The following is a 24,685-nucleotide window of genomic DNA, read 5'->3' on the forward strand; positions in this document are numbered from 1 at the left end:
CAGTGCCACTTGCCTTGTCTAGAAATTCTCATGCATTGAAAGGTCCCCTTGGATTCCCATGCTCAAATACCTCTGAGCTGCTCCTGCCTCCTCTCCTCGCTCCTCTACTTATTTATTTTTCTTCCTTCTCTTTCTCTCTTCTCCTTTCTTTCTATTTTCCTTTTTCTCTTCCTGCCAAAATATCTTTCATTTCTCTGAAATTGTTCTGGGTACTTATTCTACCATCTTAAAATCCAGCTATCCTGCCTATATCTGAGATTTACATAGTGAACAGATGGGCCATTCCTTACAGTATGACTGTTACATAAATTAAGAAAACAGCTAAAAAAAAAAAAAAAAAAAAAAAAAAAAGACAGCTAAAATTTCTTCTTCAGCAGCACAGTGCAATTCCTATTTAATTGTACTTCTACAATAGTACTGCTAGTGTCTGAGTTTTGCTATTCAGAAGATACTCAATTAATGTTGAATTAAACCTTCTTCACTGCAGCCTTCTACGTACCATCATTTAAAGGTTTGTCTTGGGTGATCCAGTAGCATTTAGTTTTCAGCAAGATGCCTGTTAACAATAGACTCAGGGAGCCTTCCCAGTGGCACAGAGGGTTTAGTGCCGTGCTGTGAAGCTGTTCTGCAGCCTCTGCAGAGTGGGTTCTATTCCTGGCTGGCCAGGGAGATACCTACATGGTGCGGCAGACCTCTCCTGCCTCGCCCCGCTGCTTCCCTCAGCAGTGTTTTTGGTCCATCTGCCTGTCTGCTCCCCGCTCTGTCTCTGGTGAATTCTCTCACACTCCTGTGCCTCTGGCCAGTACCCTAGTTCTTGTATAAATAAATAAATCTTTAAAAAAAAACAATAGACTCAGGATGGAACCATTCCAGCACTTTTTTAACCGATCACTTTTCAAATATGCTTCTAGATGTAAAAACTCCTGTGAACTCCAAAAGGAAAGGTACAGGTTTGAATCCATTTTATAATAGTATGAGTAATGTCTTTTCCAGGTACTTTTCTTAGGTTACTGTTTTTAACTCCAAAACAATGAGTCTTTGGAAAATATTTTTTTTTTTTACTTAAGTATAACATATATGGGAAAATGAACAAACAAATCTGAAGGGTCCTGCCCACTGAATTTCCACAGTATAAACATACCATGGTAAATGAGCATAAATGAAGAAATAGGACATTTGTATCTTCTCAGAAAGTCCCTCATGTTCTGTGCCATTTACTACTCTATTCCTGAGATTGTACAGTCCTTTAGAGTTGATAAAGGGCTGCATAATCTTTGGGGGGAGGTGGGTTTTGGTTGCTTATGAGAACTTTTTAAATATCTAGAACCATTAGGCAACATGAAGTTATAGGGAGAAGATGGCCATCTAGTAGCTGAGGAGAGAGGGAAGCCTCAGAAGACACCAACTGTGGTGTCATCTTGATTTTGAACTGCTAGCCTCCTGTGCTGTCTCTTGGCCCATTCCATAGGTACTCCCCTCTGCAGTCAAACTTAGCTTTTCAAATTAGACTGTTCCCTGGCACTGTCAGAAATCCTCCAGTGGGTTCTGTTTCTTCTTAGATGAAACTCAAATGCCTAAGGCTGGTTGCCAAGGCCCTGAATGATGTGTCCTGCATAATCCTCCATCCTCATCTTGACTCACTGTCCCCTCCCTCAGTCGACACTGGCAACACCAGCCACCATGCTACACACCAAGAGCTTATACTTGTCAGGCCTTTCTATGCAGTTAATTAAGTTCAAGAAGCTCATCTACACCTCAGCTTCCCTTCCAAGATCTGATTCTTCTTTGTTCTTAAGTACAATTTTTTCAGGTATTGCCCTTGACCTTGTAGTCTTGAATAGGTCCTTTCCTACCTTTTCATGCTTTTCTTCCTGCCTCTCTTGCCCTTCCACCTGTCATACCCCCAGCTTGCCCACTTACCCTCCACCATTCTTTTCATTTAGAATAGTTTGAGGTCACATCTTTATTTACTTTCCCGTCTTCTGTTCTTGAATACCGCAAGGGAAGGGTCTGCTAACTCACCAGCTTTCAGTACTGCATCTGGAACGTGGTGGACAATCAGTAGATACTCCTGTTGAGTCTGACCAGTTGAATGAGCTGCATTGTCTGGCATCATTCCCTTCCTTTCTTATTCTTAGGGGGATTATTTTTAGTAACATGTTTTTGTGGGTCTTGGAGGATAGTATAGCAAGCAGATAAAAGAATATTTGTCTACCTGTGTTTCCTTTAGACAGTTGGCTACAATGTAATTTTAAAAATAACTAATATAAATGCTCTTCTATCAAAAAGCTACTGATAAGCAAAGGATAGAACAAAATACAAAGGAACTTTTTATATCTCACTATTTTTGTTAGTTTCTAGCTGAATATGAAAGATATAGAAACATGACCGTATTTAAAAATCAAATAGAGAGCACAGATTCTATTTCTATTTTGCTATAGAATCGTATGTGACCTGAATGGACACATAAACTTCTCTCTAAATTGAATTTCTTTTTCTTTCTTAAAACAGAATAATCTTTTCGGTTCTTACATCAGTGACACGGGGAATGCGAATGCAATATTCCTAAAGCATGTGCTGAAGTCCTTTGAAATGCCTGCAATATACTTAATGAGCTCTGGTTATTTTTACCACACTTTCAACATTTTGATCTCAGTAGAAAGTAGTAAAAACAGAGATGTAATTCTCCCAGAGAACAAAATGCTACGAGGTAGACCCTGATTTGAAGTCAACTACCAAAGAGTTTAATTTAGACATTTCTTTAGACTAAAATGTTCCTACAAACACAACCTTGCACTAGAAAGATCTAAGATAAAAAAATTTTTCTATGCTGCAGTGGCACTTTTCAATATGCTAGGGGAATAGTTACATATTGTAATATTTGTTTTCATTTCAACTTGGGACTATTCTTCTTTGAATTGAACTGAAAACAATCATACAATTTGAGAAAACCTTTTTGCTTTCAATTTAACAATAATTCCAGCAGAGGGAGCAGAGTTAACAATTAGAGATGAGAGATTCTTAAAACTCAGATACTCAACATTGAAAAGACCCAATGCTGAATTCATTTGAAAAAATACTTGGGAACCTCCCTGGTGGTTCAAGGAGTTAAGTGTCAGCACTATGAAGCAATCCACAGCTACTGCAGCACGAGTTCGATCCCTGGCCAGGGAGCTAACCCACATGGCGCAGCAGACCTCTCCTGACTCGCCCACTGCTCCCCCCAGTGTACCCCAGTCAGTCTACCTGTTCTGCTCCCCACTCTGTCTCTGGTAAATTCTCTCACCCCCATATATCTGACCTGTACCCCAGCTCTTGTATGCATAAATAAATAAAATAAATCTTTTAAAAAATGAAAAAAATACATGCATCCATTTTAGCTACCAGTGGCTTATCCCTTTACCTTCCAAAGTATTGCTGTTCCTAAGGCAGTTGTCTGCCTTTCTTCACATGCTACAGCACATTCATTTATATGCTTACGTGGGCCTGTAGAGCCAATAAGTCACTGATGAACTTTTAAAAAAACAACCAAGGCATAGTTACTCATTATTATTGGTCAATGAGTTACCAAGGTTAAGAAAAATTTAAAAATTAGTGTAACATCTAGAGTCTTTTAGACCAAGGCTGACTATATATAATCAGAAATTCAAAATGTAAGTATGAGCTATATCGAATGTATAATTATTAACTGAGAAAAGCTGGAAGAGAAAAAAAATGGGGAAACCTCAAGTAAGGTAAAGCCATGCTTCTATCTCTACAATGATTCTTGTTAAAGAACCTGAGAGCCAAGTGTGGGAACTTAGTAAATGCATATTGATGATTAAGCTGAAAGAGTAACAAATGCAAGGAGTGGTACCAACCATCAGGGAGTTTACAGATCTTATTACAAATCAAACAGTAAGAAGCTGAGTTCTGACACGCACAAAAACAGACCATTAGTTGTCACAATGCCAATTGCAGCTACCTTGGAGTTATGGGGAACACAGCTTTTGCAGCTCTATATGGCACATTGAATATGTATGTCTTACTACGCCCCTGCATTTCAGTGTCATGAAAAGATGCCATTATTAAAAAGGAAAATTTCCAGGGCAGATAGTGGAATACATTATCAGTGATAAGATTTTATCCATTAATATAAAAGTGTGTAGTTTTAAATGGCTTTTTATGAGCATGAATTTTTTTATCCTTTTATTTTACTTCTTTATTTTATTTTTTTTTTTTTAAAGATTTATTTTTATTTATTTATTTTATTTATTTATACAAGCACTGGGTACAGTCAGAAGCGCGGGAGGGTGAGAGGATTCACCAGAGCCAGAGCGGGGAACAGAACAGACAGACTGACGAAATACACTGCTGAGGGGAGCAGCAGGTGGCAGGAGAGGTCTGCGCGCCATGCGGGACCCTCCTCCGGTGGCCGGGGAGCAGCCTGGGATTGAACCGGCGATGCAGAAGCTGCGGGCAGCTTCGCAACCCAGTGCTCAACCGCTGCGCCACCGGGGAGGCCCTTATTTTACTTCTTTAAATGAAAATTAAATTTTATTTTAGATCAAAGCGATTATATGTACATATATAGGCACATATATAAGCATATGCAAAAATATATGTGTATATTTTATGAATTACAAGCCTTCTAGTGAAAAAACAAAAATAAAGACACCTGGCTCTGCCCTTTCCATTGGTGATTCTGACTTTCCAGAGACAACCATTTGCGTCTTTGAGTTCACTGTCTCTCAGGGATCATGTTGTCCAGAATGTAACTGTCCAGTCTTCTACCAGGGTTATGTTTGTAATGGGAGTTTGGGTAGTGAGGAGATCTGACCTGTTGTTTGAGCTAAGGGAGATGTTTAACTAATTATTATTAAGACTTTCAATGAATCTCTTTTCAATTGCATTGGGACCTTCACAAATACTCCCTTTCTAGGCATTTGATGTGGGAGTTGGCTTGTTCTTTGAACTACCTATCCTGTGCCATTTCTCTGTTAAGTCATTTCAGAAGTTTGTTAACACATCCTCCCTATTATAATTTTTCTCTCAATATTTGTAAACTTATGCTTTTGAAATTATTTTTCTGCTATTTGAGGTAAGTATTTGTTTTAGCTGCTGTTTCCCTGCTACTTTTCTTAAGCTGAAACCACATTCAAACAGCTACTTGTTTTTGGTATAGTGTTTTATTTTTACAAGCCACACCAGCCTGATTAAAAATAGCCATACTATATTATTTCCATGACTAATTTCCCCTTAGTCACACTTAGGAACTTTAGTCCTCAACTGATTTCCTTCCAACATTCTGTAAGTTCCAGCTTTGGCTTCTAGGACTCATTTGCATGACAAGAACTAGCTCTTTTGACCTTAGTGTGGTATTTGCTGTTTACTCCTGCCCAGACTTGCCTTGCTGACAAGTTACACCCACACCGATATCAATGGTCAGTCAACTATGCCCCAGATGCTCAACATAGGCATTTCCCACCTGACACTAGAAGGTATCCCAGGCTCTGCTGATGCATTGCCATCACAATTGCCAATACCACTGCTCTTGACCCAGACTTTTGCAGTTGGGCACAATCCTTTTAGATACTTTCTAGAAGGATCCTAGACCCTCCAGGGGAAATAAACCCTTGAATTCCAGAGTGAGACAGAAAGAAGCAGGTTAGATAACTTACCCAGAGTGGTCCCACTTATAAGTCTGTATGCCTCCAGAGAATGTGTTTTTAATTACTGCAAGTCCAGAAAATAGTCAACACATTTTCTATTAGTTGGGGAGGGCTTCTTGAAGGAGATGGGAGTCTAGTAGGTGTTTTTAGTGTCAAAGGAATAACAACTGGGTAAGGAGGGTGTTCCGAAAAGTGGTTGGCATCCTAGCTGTTGGGTTTGAGTAACTTTTATGGAATCTGCTGATTTGGGTAGCTGGAGAGTGTGCTATTCTTCTCTCATTAATGTGTGAGATCCATCTGACCTTCTGCCCAAAGAGAACAAGTTTCCCCAAGAGAGAACTATTTCTATTAATATACTGGTGATTTTTTAAATCTTATTGGTAACTCCAAGCTATCTCTCAAAGTCCAATCATTTGGGGGAGCAAAATGGCCAAAGGGGAAATGAGATGTATAGAAAAAAAGTCTATGCTTTCTAAGATAAACATGGCAAATGTTTCTTGGTCCTATGAAATCTATACAAGACCAATCTCCCCATATACTCCCTCCCAGATCTTAACTGTTCGGAAATTAAGTTCTTCCTCCACCAAACTCTCAAAGAATCTTCTTTATGCTTACATTAAACAGTTAATCACAATGTTTCTGCTATCACCATTGTAACAGGTCCCTGACACTTAAAAGTTTTTTTAAAAAATATATATATGTATTTATTTATTTATTTATTTATTTATTTATTTATTTATTTATTTATACAAGCACTGGGTATAGTCAGAAGCGCAGGAGGGTGAGAGAAAATTCACCAGAGCCAGAGCGGGGAGCAGAACAGACAGACTGACGAAACACACTGCTAAGGGGAGCAGCGGGCACAGCAGGAGAGGTCGGCGCACCATGTGGGACCTCGCCAGCGACTGGGGATCGAACCAGTGCTGCAGAGGCTGTGGGCAGCTTCACAGCCCAGCGCTCAACCGCTGTGCCACCAGGGGAGGCCCTGACACTTAAAGTTTTAAAGAGATATGTTGGCTAAAATAAAGGGAAGGGTGAGAAGAAAAGCACTTTCTGTAGAACAGCACACACAAGGGCATAGGAGTAATTTTTTCTCTAGAAACTACAATTAGGTTGGCATAGTTGAATAGGAGTGTTGCAATATGACCCATTAAGAGGTCCAGAGAGGGTCAAGGGCCAGAACCAGAACAAGCTGGCTTTATATGTCACCTTAAGGAGTTCAGACTACTCCGGAGGGCCTGAGAGCTGCTGCAGGATTTTAAGCAAAAAAAAAAAAAAAAAGATCATCTTTTTGATTTAGTAAACTCTTGGGTGGTAATTCTTTTTCTTTTCAATAAAGACTTAAATAGGGAGTGATATTTTAGTTTTGCAGGTTGTATTACATATTTTAGTTTTCTCTCCATGATAGTTGAATTGATTTTTTTTCATTTTTGTGCATATTCCATATTAATTTTGAATTAGTCACATTAACAGGCTTAAATTAGAACAGTTCTTCACAAGTACTTTCGTTTGTGGTCAATCTTCATTGATGCATTTTTAGGAGACTTATATGTCTGCTAGCCTCCGAGTGGCTGTAAGAATCTTCTTGAACCGTACTTGCAATTCCAATTAGTCATAGACCAAAACATTAATGTGGATAGATTAAAGCAGAAGCCCTCATGCTTTATTTCCTAATATCATCTGTCTTTGCTTTGAAAAGCACACCAACCGAATCTTCTGCATCTGTACACCCCAAAGGCAATTTAATCTCTTTTGGCCAACATTAAAGCTTTAAAGTAACTCTATGCTATGATGTATTTTTCCTCCTTTTCCAAATTCAAGCATTATATAATTCACTTTCTGTCAGCCTCATTCTTGTAGATGGTCAGTTGCCACATTGTTTATAGTTTTTAACTTCCTCTAAAGGAAACCCTACAGACTTGAAATGGAATAAATTCATTTTTCCACACATTGGCATATGAAACTGAGGCCATGACATAACTTAGACTGTGTTAACATGTTGCCTATCAATATTTTTACTAAGGCTAGTATTTAGAAGATTCTGAAAGCAAACCACTCACTTATAAATCTTAAATGCCAGAAAAAATTCTACCCATTTACTGAATCTATTTTAGAATAATCATTGCATATAGTGGATTTCCCCTCTAAATTGAATCTTATCTTTTAAAATGTTAAAATTTTATAGAGGGATCTTAAAAAATTAATTCTATATAATCTTCTTTAAAAAGTGTAAAAGTTTTTTGACTAATTCATGGTTACTTGATATAAATACCAGTACCTGCACTGGAATATTTTTTGAAATAATTGAGTGAGTTCTATAGGATTTCTTGTCTGCACAACAAATAATGACAGATGGTTTTATTTTGGGGTCTAATTTGGAAATTCTTTCTTCTCTGATATCGATTGGGTTGTCTGTTGATAAATCTTGTGTTACTCAATGAAAAGTGAAAGACTTCTTGGTGTTTAGCTTTTATGTAATTGCAATTTATATTCAACATGCATTCAGAAGCCAAATAATCAAGCTTATCAAGACTACATGTAAAAGAAAACAAATAGGATGTGAAAGCAAGTCAAAGGCTCCTTCATAAAGAGGCTTAAGTGTATGGGATTTGTACGGCACTATTTGACACTCAGAGTCCTATTTCATTTCTTGGCTCTGTTTGAAGAGACTGAAGTTGCTAGAAGACTGACCTCTCAGAAAGCCAGGCATTACTCATTTGTCTGTTATGATGCTATTTTTTTTTCACAATCACAGATGCACACATAATTTTGGAGGACTGAGAATATATATAATATATATATATGTTATATATATATATATACCTGTACATATGCATAGATTTCTTTATTTTATAATTTTATTTGTTTTGAATAACACTGGTAAGTTGAATAATCATAATCTGGAAGTTAAGGATGATTTAGATTATCATCCCAAGTTTACCCTTCTTTTTAAATCAAATCTAAAAAAAGGCATTTTTAATGAATTAGGACAGTGGAAATGAATGGAAACCTTATTCATTTTTCAGTTATTTTCTGAATACTCAGCTTGTCATATTGATTCATTTAAAGCCAATTCATTCATTATTCAACAAATACCAAATATTTCTAAAAAGTGCTAAATGTTAATTTATGAACCTGTTATGTAATTTCTACCCAAATCATAATTAACACAACTCTTCACTCATTTATTGACTCAGCCAACATTGACTGAGAACCCTCTCTATGTCTGGTTCATAAAAAGTGCTGGGGTTGCAAATAAGAGTTGGATGCTATTAAAATCTTTTAGACTGAATCTCTCTGAGAGCTATATATAAATTATTTATAATATAGTATATATGGACTGAGGTTTCAACCTATAGATTCACCAAGTATTCTTGGAGAATTTAACCTGATGCCATAAAGTTTGCTTCCAGATGTTTCAAGTGAATCCTGCTATCCACTTAGGATTAGTTGTGCATTGTCCTTTTTGATGACAGAATGTGCTTCATACAGTCAAACTCATGCTGTGGTATACATGTGCCATGTGTTTTGCTACTGACTACAATGATTAAAGTCAGATGTTATAAGCCAGTTTTACTAATAGTGTCATAATGCTCTTGTTGAGAGACAAGGATCACATCCTTGTGTTACAGAACCCCCAGGCCTATCTTTTTCTCAGGTTATATTTGTTTTACAGTATTCTCAAGAGACAAAGGATCTGCCTCTTTTCCATTTCAAAAGAATATTTCTTATTGTAAAATCTCAGACAAGCCAAGAGGGCCTGTTGTGACAGTTTGATGTGGGAGGTATGTTTAAGTAAGGAAAGCATTGTAGAACTCATCCTGTCCATTCAGGCAGTTCTCTCTATGGGTGATTACCCTGTTTTTTGGGTAAGTATATGTGGCTATATTTGCACATGGGAGAGGCTGCTGTACTGAAAAGGGCACCGATTGGGGGGTCCAGATGCCTTCCATTCTGCCACTTACAAGACTCAGAAATGTGAGCAAGTTGCCATCTCTCTGCATCCCTTTCTTGTAGACACAGAATTGAGATAAGGCTTCAGCTGGTAAAAAGGCACATTTGCAAAGTGCAATAAAGCTTAGTACAACAAAATAAGGCAGACCTATTTTGTGTTGTATCATGTACTAGTACTTCATTCCTTTTTATTGTCATATTTCATTGTGAGATACACCACATTGTATGTATTCATCCATCAGTGGATGACATTTGGATTGTTTCTAGTTTTTGGTAGAGTCCTCAATCAATTAGGGTAGGCTGCATTGTTTATAAATCATTTACTGTACAAGTTTGGTTATTAGATATCCTGCTTGTTTACCTTCCAGATAAAAATTGTTCAGTCATCAAACATTTATTGAATCAACATTGTATTTCAAATTGGTGTGTCAGAGACTCAATAAAATCCCTGTCTTCATGGGGCTTACAGAATAGGAAGAGGGACCAGTAAGAGTTACAGAAGCTATGAGTGCTCTAGTAAAGGTGTAGTTAAGGTGCTGTGAAAACTCAGGGAGGGGACCCTAACTCAGCCAAGGGGAGCATGGGAAGTGAGTGAAATAATGGGGCAGAAACACTCCTGGAGGGATGGTCTAATGCTGAATCCCGAGGAATCAACAGGAATGATCTAGGTGGAGAAAAGGAAGGAAGACAACATAGGCAGCGGGGATAGTACATGCTTAGTACATACTCTACATGGGAGCCCAGAGGTACTATGTATGACTTGTTTGGTTTGATACGTGGGTACCAGGAGAGGGACCTGAGTCCACCTGGAAATAGTAGTGGGAGAAAGATTATAGTGGGTCTCCCCTCACCCCTTTTATTGAAGTAACATTAATTGAAAACACTGTATAGATTTCAGGTGCACAGTTTCTCATATCAGTAACCATATATATCACAGCATACCCACCACCAAATGTGTCATGACCCTTCCACCAGCAATATGTTCCCCCTTCCCTTCTTCTCCTCTCACCACTATTATGTTTTCAGAATTTAAGGGTTTGTTTTTGTTGTTTGTTCAATTGCTTTTTTCCTGTTTATACTCCACAAATGAGTGAAATCACATGGTATTTGCCTTTCTCCTTCTGACTTCACTTAGCATAATCCCCTCAAGTTTTATCCACGTTGTTGCAAATGGCAACATTTAATTTTTAATGGCTGCATATTATTTCATCGCGTGTGTATGTATGTATATGTGTGTATATATAATATAGTGGGATTTATATTTATATATGCATGTATATATATTATAAAATTTTGTGGGGCTTATAGCCTTGTAAGGAGCTTGAATTATATATCATAGCTGCTTTTTCCCAACTACTTGTTCATTCTTTTGTTATATAAGGGCAGTAACTGAACTATTTTATATTCTTTTATATATCTGTACATATCTACATATATACACATGTATGTATGTAGATTATATATATGTAGAGGTACCTATGGATATATATTAATTCATTCAAAACACCTAGGTAAGGATAATAAAAATGGAAAATTTCTATCACTACATACAAATTGAAAAACAGTATGATCTATCATAAATAGAAGGAAATTGTCCATGTTTATACAATGAAAACCAAATGATGTTATTAAATTCTACTTAGTTTCTAATTAAGTTTGCCATGCCCAAGGAAGCCCATCTTCCTGTAGATAAGAAGGGAACTTGGTGGGTATAGGAGAAGTGTGGAAGACAAGTTAGCCCTCCCCAGGACTTTCTCAATGATCAATCCAGAGGGTTGAAAGATAACTGAAAAGAGAGTAACTTTCCTATCCTGTGATGAGCTGCTTTTGATTCTGTGACTAAGCACCAGTACTCAGGTACCTCTGGTATCATGGGAACCCTAAGAGTCCTTGAAGGTTTCTGACACAAATACTTTGGTAGTAAGATGACATTTCCAGAAGCATCCCCTGATAGTTGCTGGAGATCAAACTGGAGGACAGTGAGTCCAGATGGATCCATTCTTTTTTTTTTGTTTGTTTTGGCATTCACCAATAATTTATTTTTTTAATTTTTATTTATTTATTTTAAAAAATATTTTATTTTATATAATTCTTACATCTTTTTTCATCTTTGCACAATGTATGCATTTTCATTTTGGTTATATTCCCCATACAATTGCACCACCCCCCCTTATTTTGACTCTAGTCCTTCCTTTCCCCACCCCTCCCCCACCACCGTAGTGTGTCTCTGGTTTATAGTTGCTTGTTGATTTTGATTTTTACTTTGTAGTGATTAGTCTTTTTTCTGGTCTCTTATTTAGGTTTTCTAAATTCCTGCTATGAGTGAGACCATCCAGTATTTTTCTTTTTCTTTCTGACTTATTTCTCTGAGCATGATCCCTTCCAGCTCCATCCATGTTGCTGCAAACTGCATGTGTTTATCTTTTTTCATTGCTGAGTAATATTCCATTGAGTATATGTACCACATCTTCTTGATCCAGTCATCTATTTTTGGGCATTTGGGTTGCTTCCATAGCTTAGCTATTGTAAATAGTGCTGCTATAAACATAGGGGTGCAGGTGCCCTTTGGAATTACTGTTTCTGTGTCATTTGGGTAAATACCTAGGAGTGGAATTGCTGGATCATATGGAAGCTCTATGTTTAGTAGGTCCAGAAATCTCCACACAGCTCTCCATAGTGGTTGGACCAGTTTGCACTCCCACCAACAGTGCAGGAGAGTTTCTTTTTTTCCACATCCTCGCCAACATTTGTTGTTGCTAGTTTTTTTATTATGTGCCGTTCTCACTGGTGTGAGATGGTATCTCATGGTAGTTTTGATTTGCATTTCCCTGATTACAAGTGATGTTGAACATATTTTCATATGCCTGTTGGCCGTTTGCATTTCCTCTTTGGAGAAGTTTCTTTTTAGCTCTTCTACGCATTTTTTGACTGGATTATTTTCTTTGTTTTTGTTGAGTCTCATCAGCTCTTTGTAGATTTTTGTGATCAGCCAGACGGATCCATTCTAATAATCTAAGTGAGGAAGGAGGACTCAGGTGGGCTATCCGCCTGTGCATGTGTTATACAACACCACTCTGGTTATGGGTGAGTTTTTGTCAGGTTCTGGTTTTTAAAAGAAAGAGCAGGAAACTGACTACTGGGCTTTCTAGCTGCTGTGGGAGGGATCTGAGGCTCATGTGTCCAATCCCTTCCTTCAAGGCACCATCCTTTAGCTGCTAGCAAGGCAGTGGGGTGGGGGCATTTCTTCCTCGCTTTGGGGGAGGTGTGGCTGCCTGAAGTGAGCTGAGAAACCGGCTCTGAGCCCTCACGGGCTTATCCTTTCAGCTTCCACTTCACTGGATTTTCTCAGTTTCTCTGCTTTGACCTCACTCCTATCTCCTGCCCCTCTCAGCTTTTTTGTGTCAGAGTCGCTTTTTGTCAGATCACTGTCAGCGACCCGGGGAAATGGGCAGACAAGGCCAGAGCATGCTTCTGAACCCGTGGCACTGGGGGCAGAGACAGGGCCACTGGATTCTGACAGGAGGGCCCAGCACAGAGTGACTCATGCAGCACTCTGGGGATCATCAAGAAGAGAGAAGGCTCGCCGTGTTCATGAAATCACCTCAAATTTGACCAAAGTGAGAAGAAGCTGATACCAAAGTATCAGTGGGAGTTGATTCTAATCCATGTTGTGAATGGGTAACATTTTAAAATTACCTTTAGATTTTTACTCTGTGAAGAAATGTTTTGAATATCATCTTTTGTGAAATGTATTCTCAGGCTGAGTACATTTTACCTGGGGCAAAAACTAAAGCTAAGATGCACAGGAGAATGAAGATGGAAGGAAAATGATGCCCATATTCATTAAAATCTGATTATAATGCATATATGGTCAGAACATTTTAGAAGTCTGAAATTATATATTAACATAAACAAAAAAAAAAATTACAGCTGCCTTTAAAAACATTAATTACAAATCTAGATGCATTAATTACAAATTTAGATGCATGTTATCACACCACATCTACCACCAATCTGAACAATGCTACACTAAATGTTCGGTATTGGGGTGCTAGCTACAGCCCCTATATTATTGGGGAGATGACTGAGGAAGACACACCTGCATAATTATCTGGCACAATTTTCTCTAATTCTCATTGACAAAAGTGTATAGGTACCTTCAGAACATAGAGGAGTATTACAGGAAGACTTACTATCCTCTTTTTTTGAGCCACATGTTTTAGGAATTCAAAGATGAGGGGGGGAAAAGGCAGGAAAGAAATCTCAACAACACGTCCACACACCTAAAAACCAGAGGCTACCACAGAGATCCTTCAAAGTCGTCTTCTATAGTGGGAGGATTTCCTTTAAATCCTTTTCAAAAGCATATGGCTGGCTTTGAAAGCTTAAATGGCATTTGTCAACCATCAGTAAATCTTTAAAACTGTTTCTGCAAATAGGCCAACTCAGTTTCAGCTTTTCCCATTAATCTTTAGGTAGGGCCACTGAAGACTTTTTCAGAGCCTAGATAATGCCTTGATTAAGGCCCATTCAAGAGCGAGGACTTTAGCATTCACCTTGGGTACATAGTCATTTCTCTGGGGTATTCATGGGCTGTTATTTCAACCCTGCAATTGTGCCCCAAACAAGACATTTTTGCCACAAAGCTTTGAGTTGAGACATTCTTTAGTGAATTACTGAAATCTTGCCCCTCTGTTTGTCACAGCTTGTTATTTTTTATCAAGTGTAATCAGTTCAAATAGGAGCCTAAGATTGACAACTTTACAATTGTTACTATTTTAAACAGAAAACATTTTATTTTTCCATGTGCACCAATAGTCCTGCTCAAATGATATGGAGCTGTCTTGAGCAATGCCCTGCTCACCAGTTTATCATTTACAGCACAGCATCTGGCAATCAAACACAGACAAATTAAAATGGATGAAGGCCAAAGTGTTAAAAACATTTGAATGTTGCTTTTTAATTTTTACAATGTCAGTGAAAATTAATTGCTTTCCACTCATTAATATTATATAAAGCTCCTTGGTTTACATAATATTTAAAAAAGCATTTATCACAACTTTAGAGAACTATTTGAGAATTAGTAAGAATTCAGATAAGACTCTGGAAATCTTTGGATGTAGTGATGCTATACAAGTTTTAAAATAAAATGCTTCTTTGGATTTTCATGGGGATTTCACCTGAGGTTAATCATTAGGATTTTACAGCATTTCTGTGGAAATGACATGAACAGAACAAGTAGGTTGTTTTTTTTTTTCCCCAGAACAAGTAGTTTTTAAGCATAATATTGAGAACTATGGCACTAACATGACTGTCCAAGTTATTTGAACTATGGCACTAACATGACTGTACAAGTTATTTTCATGCAACTGCCAAACTGGCACCCTTTTTCTGGTTTTTAGGTCCAATGGAAAATATCACCTTGGATCCCTACTGTCATTCCAATATATTTTGTTCTCGTTTTATATTTTTATTGTACCATTGTTTCTTAAGATAACATTTCTGGTAACACTGCATAGGATTCAGAGGTATAGGATCTCACCTTTTATTTTATTTTTTTAAAGAGTTTTTTTTAAAGATTTATTTATTTATGCATACAAGAGCTGGATTACAGGCCAGCGGTGTGCGGAGTGAGAGGATTCACCAGAGACAAAGTGGGGAACAGAACAGGCAGATGTACTGAAATACACTGCTGAGGGGAGCAGTGGGCGAGGCAGGAGAGGTCTGCTGTGCCATGTGGGAAGCTCCCTGGCCGGCTCCCTGCCATGTGGCCAGCTCCCTGAACTCATGCTGCAGAGGCTGTGGACAGCTTCATGGGTTGTGTCTCAAACCCCTGAACTACCAGTGAGGCTCGGATCTCACCTTTTAGATACATGTTATTACACCACACCCACCACCAAGGCACCCAGATTCTTTCACATCAGTTTACTGGGCCTCCGCCTCCCTTCCAAGACTTTTATTTCTTTTAAGATTTATTTTATTTATGCATACAAGAACTGAGATATAGGTCAGAGATATGGGGGGTATGTGTGAAAGGATTCACCAGAGACAGAGCGGGGAGCAGAACGAGCAGATCTACTGAAATACACTGCCTAGGGGAAAAGAGAGTAAGACAGGAGAGGTGTGCTGTGCCATGTGGGTCAGCTCCCTGGCCAGGGATTGAACTCATGCTGCAGTGGTTGCCGATAGCTTCACAGTGCTGAGACTCAACCCCTTGCACCACCAGGAAGGCCCTGAAGACTTTTTTGATGTTATTAATTATCACTGAAAGGTAACACTCCTTAGAAACCAGCACTATTAATGATCAACAGCAAACAAAACCACTTTGATTAACCCAAGAAAGATCATGATAATCCAGACACAGTTGAAATGACAAGTAGCCATTCCTGATGCACATGTTAGAAATGGCAACATGTGTAGGGTGTCCAGAATCTTCAGTCCTCAACCCTCTGCTATGCATTGTGCTGCCGCTTCTACAGGGAAAGTTCACACCAAAGGTACTTCCACACCAGTGAAATCTTGCCTATTACTCTCTTGTGTACAGTTATCTTCAATAATTTAATTTTTTTATCAACGAACTCTTTATCTTTCTAAAAGCACATTAAAATAGTCATTACCACTGGTATTATGGCAAAGTTCACATCTGAAACTCTTGGTGTCCTCTGGAAGGCATAAGTATTGGGATCAGGTGAACCTCTTTTTAAATCCTTTCTCTCCACTATTTATTAGGCTTATGACCTTGGAAAATTCCTTAACTTCTCTGATTTCTTTATTTATGGAACAGAAATAACAAACCTCACTGGTTTTATATCAGGAGCATATAAGATAACCTATGAGAAGTCTGGCACATCATAAATAGTGGCTATTTTCGTTAAAAACAACAAGGAAACTCAGCAAAAGACCACATTATTTTCCTTTTTGCTTTCCTTATCCTTCAAGTATTCAGACCCTACCTTATATAACTATTATGGTAACCCTCATTGTCACTCAGGATTCAGTGCACTGTTAAAATTATTTGCATTCTCCTTATTTCCAAGAAGGAATTATTGCCAATTTCACTAAATAATATTTCCCCAAATAGGCATAGTTATGTTCCTGTCTCCTCAGTTTCCTCACATTTGGAAAATCTAAAAATGATAACCAGATTTTAGATACTCAACAAAGTCTTAATTTTCCAGTTCCTTACAATGATCAGATCATCCTTATAATAGTACTCATAAAAGGCAAGGGCAAACAGGAAATTATTAATCACATATAGAATTCATTTTGGTTTGGGGGTAGGGAACGCAAATGCAAAATACTATCACAGATGCAAAAAGTCTTTTTGTATTACTTTCTTTTTATCCTCCAAATAAATAAATAATTCTTAATCTGCTACACTTATTTTCCATTTCTTCATCATCTCCCCACTCAATTTAAAGGTATCATTGCAGGATAATTTTTTTTCTGCATGATACCCTCAGTTCCACACCATCTGATGGTTTAACAAGCAAGAAGTCCCAAGTTGCTGCAAACATAGTAAGAGCACCTACGTTTTTTAAAAATCATATTTAATAAAATCTTTTCTAAAATAAAATGAAGGAATGCTAACTACTTTCAGGGTTGATGATACAGAAGTAACATAATTTCATAATCCTTCTTGCTCCTTCAATTCTCCCCTTGATTCATAAAGAGGGATTATATCAGTATATTTTATCCTCATTAAAAAAATATAAACAAAAAACTGTTCTATTCAATGGATAAGCCTCATAGCAGTCTGTCTAGAATTGTAATTCATGACTTTCTACTTCTCCATAAAGGCACAGGAATCACTCAAGTACACCAGCCATCTCGTCTGTGGCAGCCTGCCAGTCTCCCCAGGTGCAGAGTTGGATAAAAAAATTATCTCATTCTATTGAGTCCTAACAGTGTGCTAGACATTGTGCAATGGAAAGGAGCACAGAACAGGTGCAATTACTGCCTTTCAAGAGTTCATAGTTGAAGACCAACAAAACGTCTTTGCTGCTGTTGTTTCACTGAATTATTTTTATTTAGATTTTTCTGAGTGGTTAGGAAATGGCCATTTGATAACTACTGTGCTGTGGATTATGAGGGACTGCTTGTTTTCTCATTTCCAGTTAATCAGTTTATGTTACCTGAAAAGGGAGTCTTGAGGTAAGTTTCTAATAAAGGAATTGAGAAACAAACTTTTGCCAGGTGTTCAATGGCAGGAGGCTTACCCGATGGGTCAGCAGAATATAAATGTATGAAGAGAGGAAATTTATGTGGCTGGTTGGAAGATAGAGGTGACTTAGTATGCAGTCTTCTGAGGCGCTTCTGTAATTCCCTGAGGAATCTCAGGAGACAGAGTTTTGTTTAAAAGACAGGTGGAGAAAAGTCAAGGAGCATAAACATTTTTTGGAACAGTCAAAATGCGCACGTGTGCACGAACACACACACACACACACACGATTAAGACTGGAAAGGAACTAACTAGAAAGTTACAGGAGACTATGGAGCAGAAGAGAAAGAAAATGAAGGAGGAAAGTCTGAAATAATTTTCAGGATCCTATTGAGGGCTGGTCATTCTCAAAGTAGCACTGTCTCACTGTGGTAAGTCAACTGATTACTTTCCTAAGAAACATGGCAGCCTTGCCTGTTCCTGCTCTCTTTCAGAAAACATGTTTCTTGGCCAGTTGTAGGATATTTTATGGTGTGCTGCCCGGATGCCACCCTCAGGAATGAATCTCTTCTCCCCACAGCTTGGGCTCCAGCTGAGTTGCCTTGTTGAGTGGTCAACATGAGCTCTCTCATTCAAAAGTTCATACTTTGACTTTGGGATGGACGGAGGAGAACCTCAACCAACTGTTGGGTGTGAGGTAGGAGGAGGCATGCTGAAGGAAAAGCTGTCAGGGCTCCCTCAGGATTGGCTGAGGACTTTGTTGCAACCTCATCTCAGTTCAACTTCTTCTCTGTCTCCTTCACTCTCCTCTCTCCCTGCAGGTTGATCCTGAAGGCATGCCCCAGGAAACATTCTGCACTCAAATCTCCAAGTTTGAGCTTGCATCTCAGGATGTTTTCTTTTCTAAACTATGCACCTGTTTTCTACACACACACACACACACACACACCCCTTATGATAAATCAAAACAATTATGATATCGAATGTATTTATTAAACAACATAAATACCCTCAGACCACCTAGTCTATTAAAAGTCACTTTACGGGCCTCCCCTGGTGGCGCAGCGATTGAGCGCTGGGTTGCAAAGCTGCCCGCAGCCTCTGCAGCACCGGTTTGATCCCCGGCCAACGGGCGAGGGTCCCACATGACACACAGACCTCTCCTGCTGCCCGCTGCTCCCCTCAGCAGTGTATTTCATCAGTTTGCCTGTTCTGTTCCCCGCTCTGGTTCTGGTGAATTCTCTCACCCTCCCATACTTCTGACTGTACCCAGTACTTGTTTAAATAAATAAATAAATCTTTAAAAAAAAAAAACTCACTTTAATATAATATGAATTTAGGATTACTTCTTTTCTCTCTACTTGAGGGCTAGAATTTGTGGTATAATTCTGCTTTTTCTTGATTGTTTAGCTTTTGTTGTTTTTTTTTCACTTCTTCTTTGGGATCAGTCTAGAGCTTTTTCTCTCCTTTTCTTATGTTAACCTCTCTGGACAGTCACCATCTGTCCAATACACATAAGTGTATTGGGTAGTACATATTTCTGAATACATCAGATTACCCCTAACTAGAATGTAAGCTTTGGTGGATTGATATGATTCTAGTCTCATTTATATTCACATATAGTTCAAAGTTCACCCTGCACTGCTCCTGGTTATGTGAAAAGTATGTAGGGGTCATAGGTTCATACCTCCCTTTCCACTATCTTCCTTTCTTCCTTCTACTGAAAAAATTTATTAGGACTTTGTAGCAGTCACTGTAATAGATTTAGGGATTCAACAATAAACAACACAGATGGTTCCTATCTTACTTTAGAAAGATGTTATGGAAACAGATATTAAACTCACCATATTATATGTAATTTATAAGTAATTGTAATTATAATTAAATGTAATTATAATTACAATACAAATTAATTTCAAATATAATTTTAAAAAGTGATACTTTGATACAGAAACATGACTTAAAGAATCCTTTTTAAAGTAAGTACCTAAGCCCACTAAATAATAATCTGGCAGGACTTTCTATATTATTTTGGCTAAAGACTGACATATCAAAGAGTTATCAAGTAACTCTGTGATAGTGCTTTGTTTTTACTTATGCTGACAAAGACCTCCAAACTCTCTTAGCTAAAAAGCCAGATAAGGTCAAGAGTATTTTTTGTGCTCACATGATGGATTGGAGAGCATATGTACATATGCATACACTCATTGCATATACAAAATATATATGCAAAAATTTATTCCAATAACCTACAGCAAAATAATAAACATGAGACATTAATTTTTACAAGTGGAGTCATCAGTTTACTTAATATTTTCTTAAGTACTATGTAAATTGGTCTTGAAAGTTACTTGGCCAATTAGAGATCTGAAGAGAGGGACTTAACTAATCATCACTGTCATCATCACAGAGGACATTATTGATTGGCTGCTATGTGTCAGGTGCTGTCCTGAGTACTTTGTAGACTCATTCTTATTTTAGCTTCCTCTACAGTGAGAACTATCATTTTTCCACTTATAGATGTGGGAGCTGCGATTTAGAGGGATAAAAATAATGTGCTTAAAATTATACACCTAATAAGTGACAAAGCCAAGATCCTAACCCAAATGTGTCTGAAAGCCTGGGTAAAGCTCTGGACTATGGCTAAGAGAAAATGCAATCAGAATCTGCTTTAGCTTGTGAGCTACCCACTATACACTTCCTAGACTTGTGGGACCCAGCAATCTAGCTGACCTGTAGTGCTGAAAAACAAATGCCCAGATCCAGTTTCAGATCTACCAAATCAGAATCTCTGGGTTGGTACCCAGGAATATGGACTTTAAAAAAATCTCCATGAGTGCTTCTGAGTGTTGCCTCAATTATGAACTATTGAACTAGAGTATAAATGTGTTACAATACTTAACGGGATTTTACCTATTGCTAAGTGGCTAAATATGCTACAACTATAAAACTTTAATGAAATATAACCATAGCTGAAGTCTTTTAAAATATGATTTTGCTTATTTGCTGATTTTATATTAACTTGTAAATGCATTAACCTAGTCTACGACACAATTGATGTTAAAAATTCAAGTCCCTCAAACATAATGTAGTATATACAGGTGCAGATTTATAATGTTGTACACCTGAAACCTATATAATGTTATAAACCAATGTTAATGCAATAAAAATATTAAAAGAAAAATCAAGTCCCTTATAGTCCACTGTATGACCTTAGCTACATTGGTTTAAGTTTTCCCTGAAGACTAATTGACAGATAAGGTAGCTAATGCTGTCTGGGGCATTCTAGTGAAGTGTTTTCAAGCCTTGGGTAAAGATGTTGCATTTGAAGCACTGGAAGATATCAAGGCACAGTGGTTCTTGAACTAATGAGTGGTGCAGCCAAAGCTGGCAAGAGGAAGAGAAAATTGGCCAAAGTACAAAGGTAGAGTAGGAGAGAGGAGAAAATACAGTGGTCCACATAGGACTTATCTAATATAAATGCACCATAAAAAAGGATGATGGGCAAAAATAAAATAAAATAAAATATAGGCTGATGGGCATCCATTGGGTGGGATAATAATTCCTGGTTATGGCTGGGGAGATGGTACTTAAGAAGAGCTTAATGGAAAGATTTTTCATATATGGAGATGGGAAAGTAGCCAGTCCAGCCAGAGACTGGTAAGAGCAGAGGGACAGAGGCAGGAAAGTAAGAGCAACTCGGGGAAATGGCCTCATCCAATCTGCCTGAAGACTAGGAAAACTTGAAGGGGAAAGTGGAAAAACAAAGCCAGAAAGGTAAAAACCCTAGAATGTTAGACATAAGAGGAGCTTTAGCTTAAATTAATGGAATATTTCAGTCTGCTAATGAGGACACCAGAGATAAAGAGATATTAAATGACAACTAGCCAGAGGTTAAGCTCACACCAGGAACTGTCTCCAGGCTGCCGGACCTGCAGGAGTCCTGCTATTGTTGGAGTGCAGCTGTGCATGCTTTGAGCTGACTGTGGTGACCTTGTGTGCAGGGCTATGGAGTGGGGCTTTCTGGTTCATGAAAGTTGCTGAAGTTTCCTGAGTAGGGGGAATGACATGATCATCTCGAAGTTCAGGAGGATGAATCTGGCAGCAGTGCACGTGTGAGATGAGAGCAAGGCAAGGAGAGCAATTAGGAGGCTGACCGTGTGTGTGCGTGCCAGACAAAGATAATAGGCTTTATTAACCCCATTTTACAGATAAGGACTCTGAGCTTTGGATTGTGGCCAAACACAGGCCTAGCGGATTCCAAAACTTGTGCATTTTGAGGCTGGAGCTGTGGAGCGTTTGCTGGGAGGACTGAGGACTGAGAAAAGACCATTTGGATGTGGCAGTAGGAGGTCACTGGTGGTATTCAAGAGAGAGTGAATGGTGGGGGTGGCAGGGTGATTTCAAAAGGAATGAAAGAGTGAGTGGGTGGTTACAAAATAGTGGAAGTATAGTCTCTTCTTTCAAGAATTGTGACCTTGGGAGGAAAAAGAAGGGAAAACAGTTTGAGGAAATCATAGAGCAGAGGAAAGCCATTTTGCTTTTTTAATTGGGGAATCCTTCATTCCCCACCCCACCCCCCATAGAAAATATTTGCCAGGAACTATGCTAGATAATGGGAAACATGAGGATAAGTATTTTAAAGAGGAAGAAATAGAGAATGTTATGGTAACAACTATCTTTAATGGAAAATCCCTTATCAAATTTAATACATTATGGGATGATACCAACCTTTTAAATTCCAAACTTTCAGAAGGAAATGAACTGATATTGTGTCCTCCCATAATGCCTTGTAGAGCACACTCTTAAAGTCTGTGGAAAGAATAACCCAAAGGCCCCAGGAGATAAAAGACAATGGAATGACAAATAGAAAAATGGTTGGGGGGGGCTTCCCTGGTGGCACAGGCGGTTGAGTGCTGCAGCATCCTCTGCAGCATAGGTTGGATCCCGGCCAGCCGGCGAGAATCGCACATGGTGCAGCAGACCTCTCCTGTCTCACCCGCTGCTCCCCTTAGCAGTGTATTTCGTCAGTCTGCCTGTTCTGTTCCCTGCTCTGTCTCTGAATCTTCTCACCTTCCCAAACATCTGGCCTGTACCCTGGTTCTTGTATAAAAATAAATAAATAAATCTTTAAAAAAATGGTGGGGGTAGCTTTGGAAAAGAGGTTGGACGTGTTGCTTTTGAGACATGAAAGAAGCGGTGGTAGGACAGGGAGAACCCAGGTTGTAAGAAGTCTGGAGGTTTAGAAAAAGTGAAATAGTGAATTCCAGTTCATGAACAGAACAGGTGCAAAAGTTGAGGTGGCAGCCCCCAAACAGGAGCTATTCTGGCAGTGAGAAGGATCGGAGCAGCTCCCAGGGAAACCTGTCATGATCTATATTCAGTGGAGGTGAGGATGACTGAAATCTCTCAGAAGTGAATGTGACCGAGTTCCCAGCGGGCTGAGAGTACCATCTAGAAACCCTGCATTCATTCATTTATTTTAGAAGGTGGAAAAGGAAGGGGAGAAGGAAGAAGATTAATGCAGTTTTACAAAAGGAAATTGAAGCGGAGTCTAAGGCAGTTTGGAATGGAGGCCACTAGTGAAGGAGAAGAAAGAACTGGAGTTCGCTTACTCCTGAGGAAAGAGCTAGTTATGGGACCTCCCTGGCAGTTCAAGGAGTTAAGCACAGCACTATGAAGCTATCCTCAGCCTCTGCAGCACGAGTTTGATCCCTGGCCAGGGAGCTGACCCACATGGCATAGTAGACCTCTCCTATTTCTCCTGTTGCTCCCCTTAGCAGTGTATTTCAGTAGATCTGTCTGTTCTGTTCCCCACTCTGTCTCTGGTGAATCCTCTCAACCCCTGCACCTCTGACCTGTACCCCAGTTTTTCTATGCATAAATAAATAAATCTTGAAAAAAAAGAAAAAGAAAGAAAGAAAAGAGCTGGTTATGAAGGGAGTCCTCATTTGAACTCCACCTGCATTTTTTTACTGGTGCGGACATGCAATGCCTGTGCACTGAACGTGGCCAGAGACATTAATCTGCAAGTTAAGCATAGCTGTATGTAAAGCTAGCCCAGGGCAATATTTGCACTAGATGGAGCACTGGATGAACTCTTTCATTTAGCAAATGACAAAGCAGACGCTACAAGAATACATTAAAGGACAAATAGTATCCTTCAGTCCTATTATTAACCAATGGTAAATGAGATTAAAACCCTGAGCCTCAGACACCTGGTGGAAGGTCCAGTCATTCGAAGGAAAACCTGAGTAAAGACCTGAGATTTCATTTGTCAGCATCAGTCATGATTTGAACTTGAGTAAGGTTCTTGAACCAAAGGAGAAAATTCTTAGTCCGTCTCAGTTTTTGTGGCTGTTTGGGTGCTTTCTGCACTCTCTTCATTTCCCTCTCATTTCTGGTCATTATTGTTTCACATTCAGCAAATCTGAAGTTTCCGTCCCCCCACCAAGCCTGTGCTGATGTGGAGGTTCCTGCATTCCAAGGACACACCCCATCCATGTGGTGAAATCTACTGCTTTGGTTTATTTGTCTGTTTTCCTCAATAAAACAGGGATCCAGAGAGCAAAGGCTGTTCCTTCATTCATATTTGTTTCTTGGGCTTTGTCTAGAACCTGCCTGATAGTGAGTGCTGAGTAAATATGCTCGGTGAACAACTGGAAGAATGAATATGTGTGCACCCTTAGGTCTGACCAGCTCCCCCTTGTGAACAAACAGGTCCATGTACCACTATCACCGCTTTCTCTCTTCAGGTTCTTAATAGGTTGGCAAGTTAACGAGTTCATAATTATGTTTCATAAGGACTGAAAACAAATTCGGTATGCTCAGGAAAACTATAAACTGGTAAAGCAGAACTCTGTTTGTGAAATGGGGACACACAGCCAGGCCCCTTACCATAGAGATCTTTGTACTGTAT

General features: G+C 38.8%; 1 protein-coding gene across 6 annotated transcripts in view; it reads right to left on the reverse strand.

The window, feature by feature from the left end:
* The window catches only part of LGR5 (leucine rich repeat containing G protein-coupled receptor 5), a 120,607-nt gene that overhangs the window by 74,954 nt on the left and 20,968 nt on the right, over positions 1-24,685 (reverse strand). The window contains exon 1 of one of the 6 annotated variants that reach the window (XM_054696228.1): positions 2,023-2,196. The exons of 4 other annotated variants lie outside the window; for them this stretch is intronic. In XM_054696228.1, coding sequence (XP_054552203.1) covers positions 2,023-2,159 — 137 coding nt within the window. In that variant the 5' untranslated portion in view covers positions 2,160-2,196. Of the gene's footprint in view, positions 1-1,920; positions 1,998-2,022; positions 2,197-24,685 lie in introns of those variants that run through there. One more of the 6 variants, XM_054696229.1, reaches the window with a different exon arrangement.

Source organism: Talpa occidentalis, unplaced genomic scaffold (assembly GCF_014898055.3).
Source record: "Talpa occidentalis isolate TD23 unplaced genomic scaffold, MPIMG_talOcc4v2.1 talOcc4.16, whole genome shotgun sequence".
In the NCBI taxonomy this organism is placed as follows: Eukaryota; Metazoa; Chordata; class Mammalia; order Eulipotyphla; family Talpidae; genus Talpa; species Talpa occidentalis.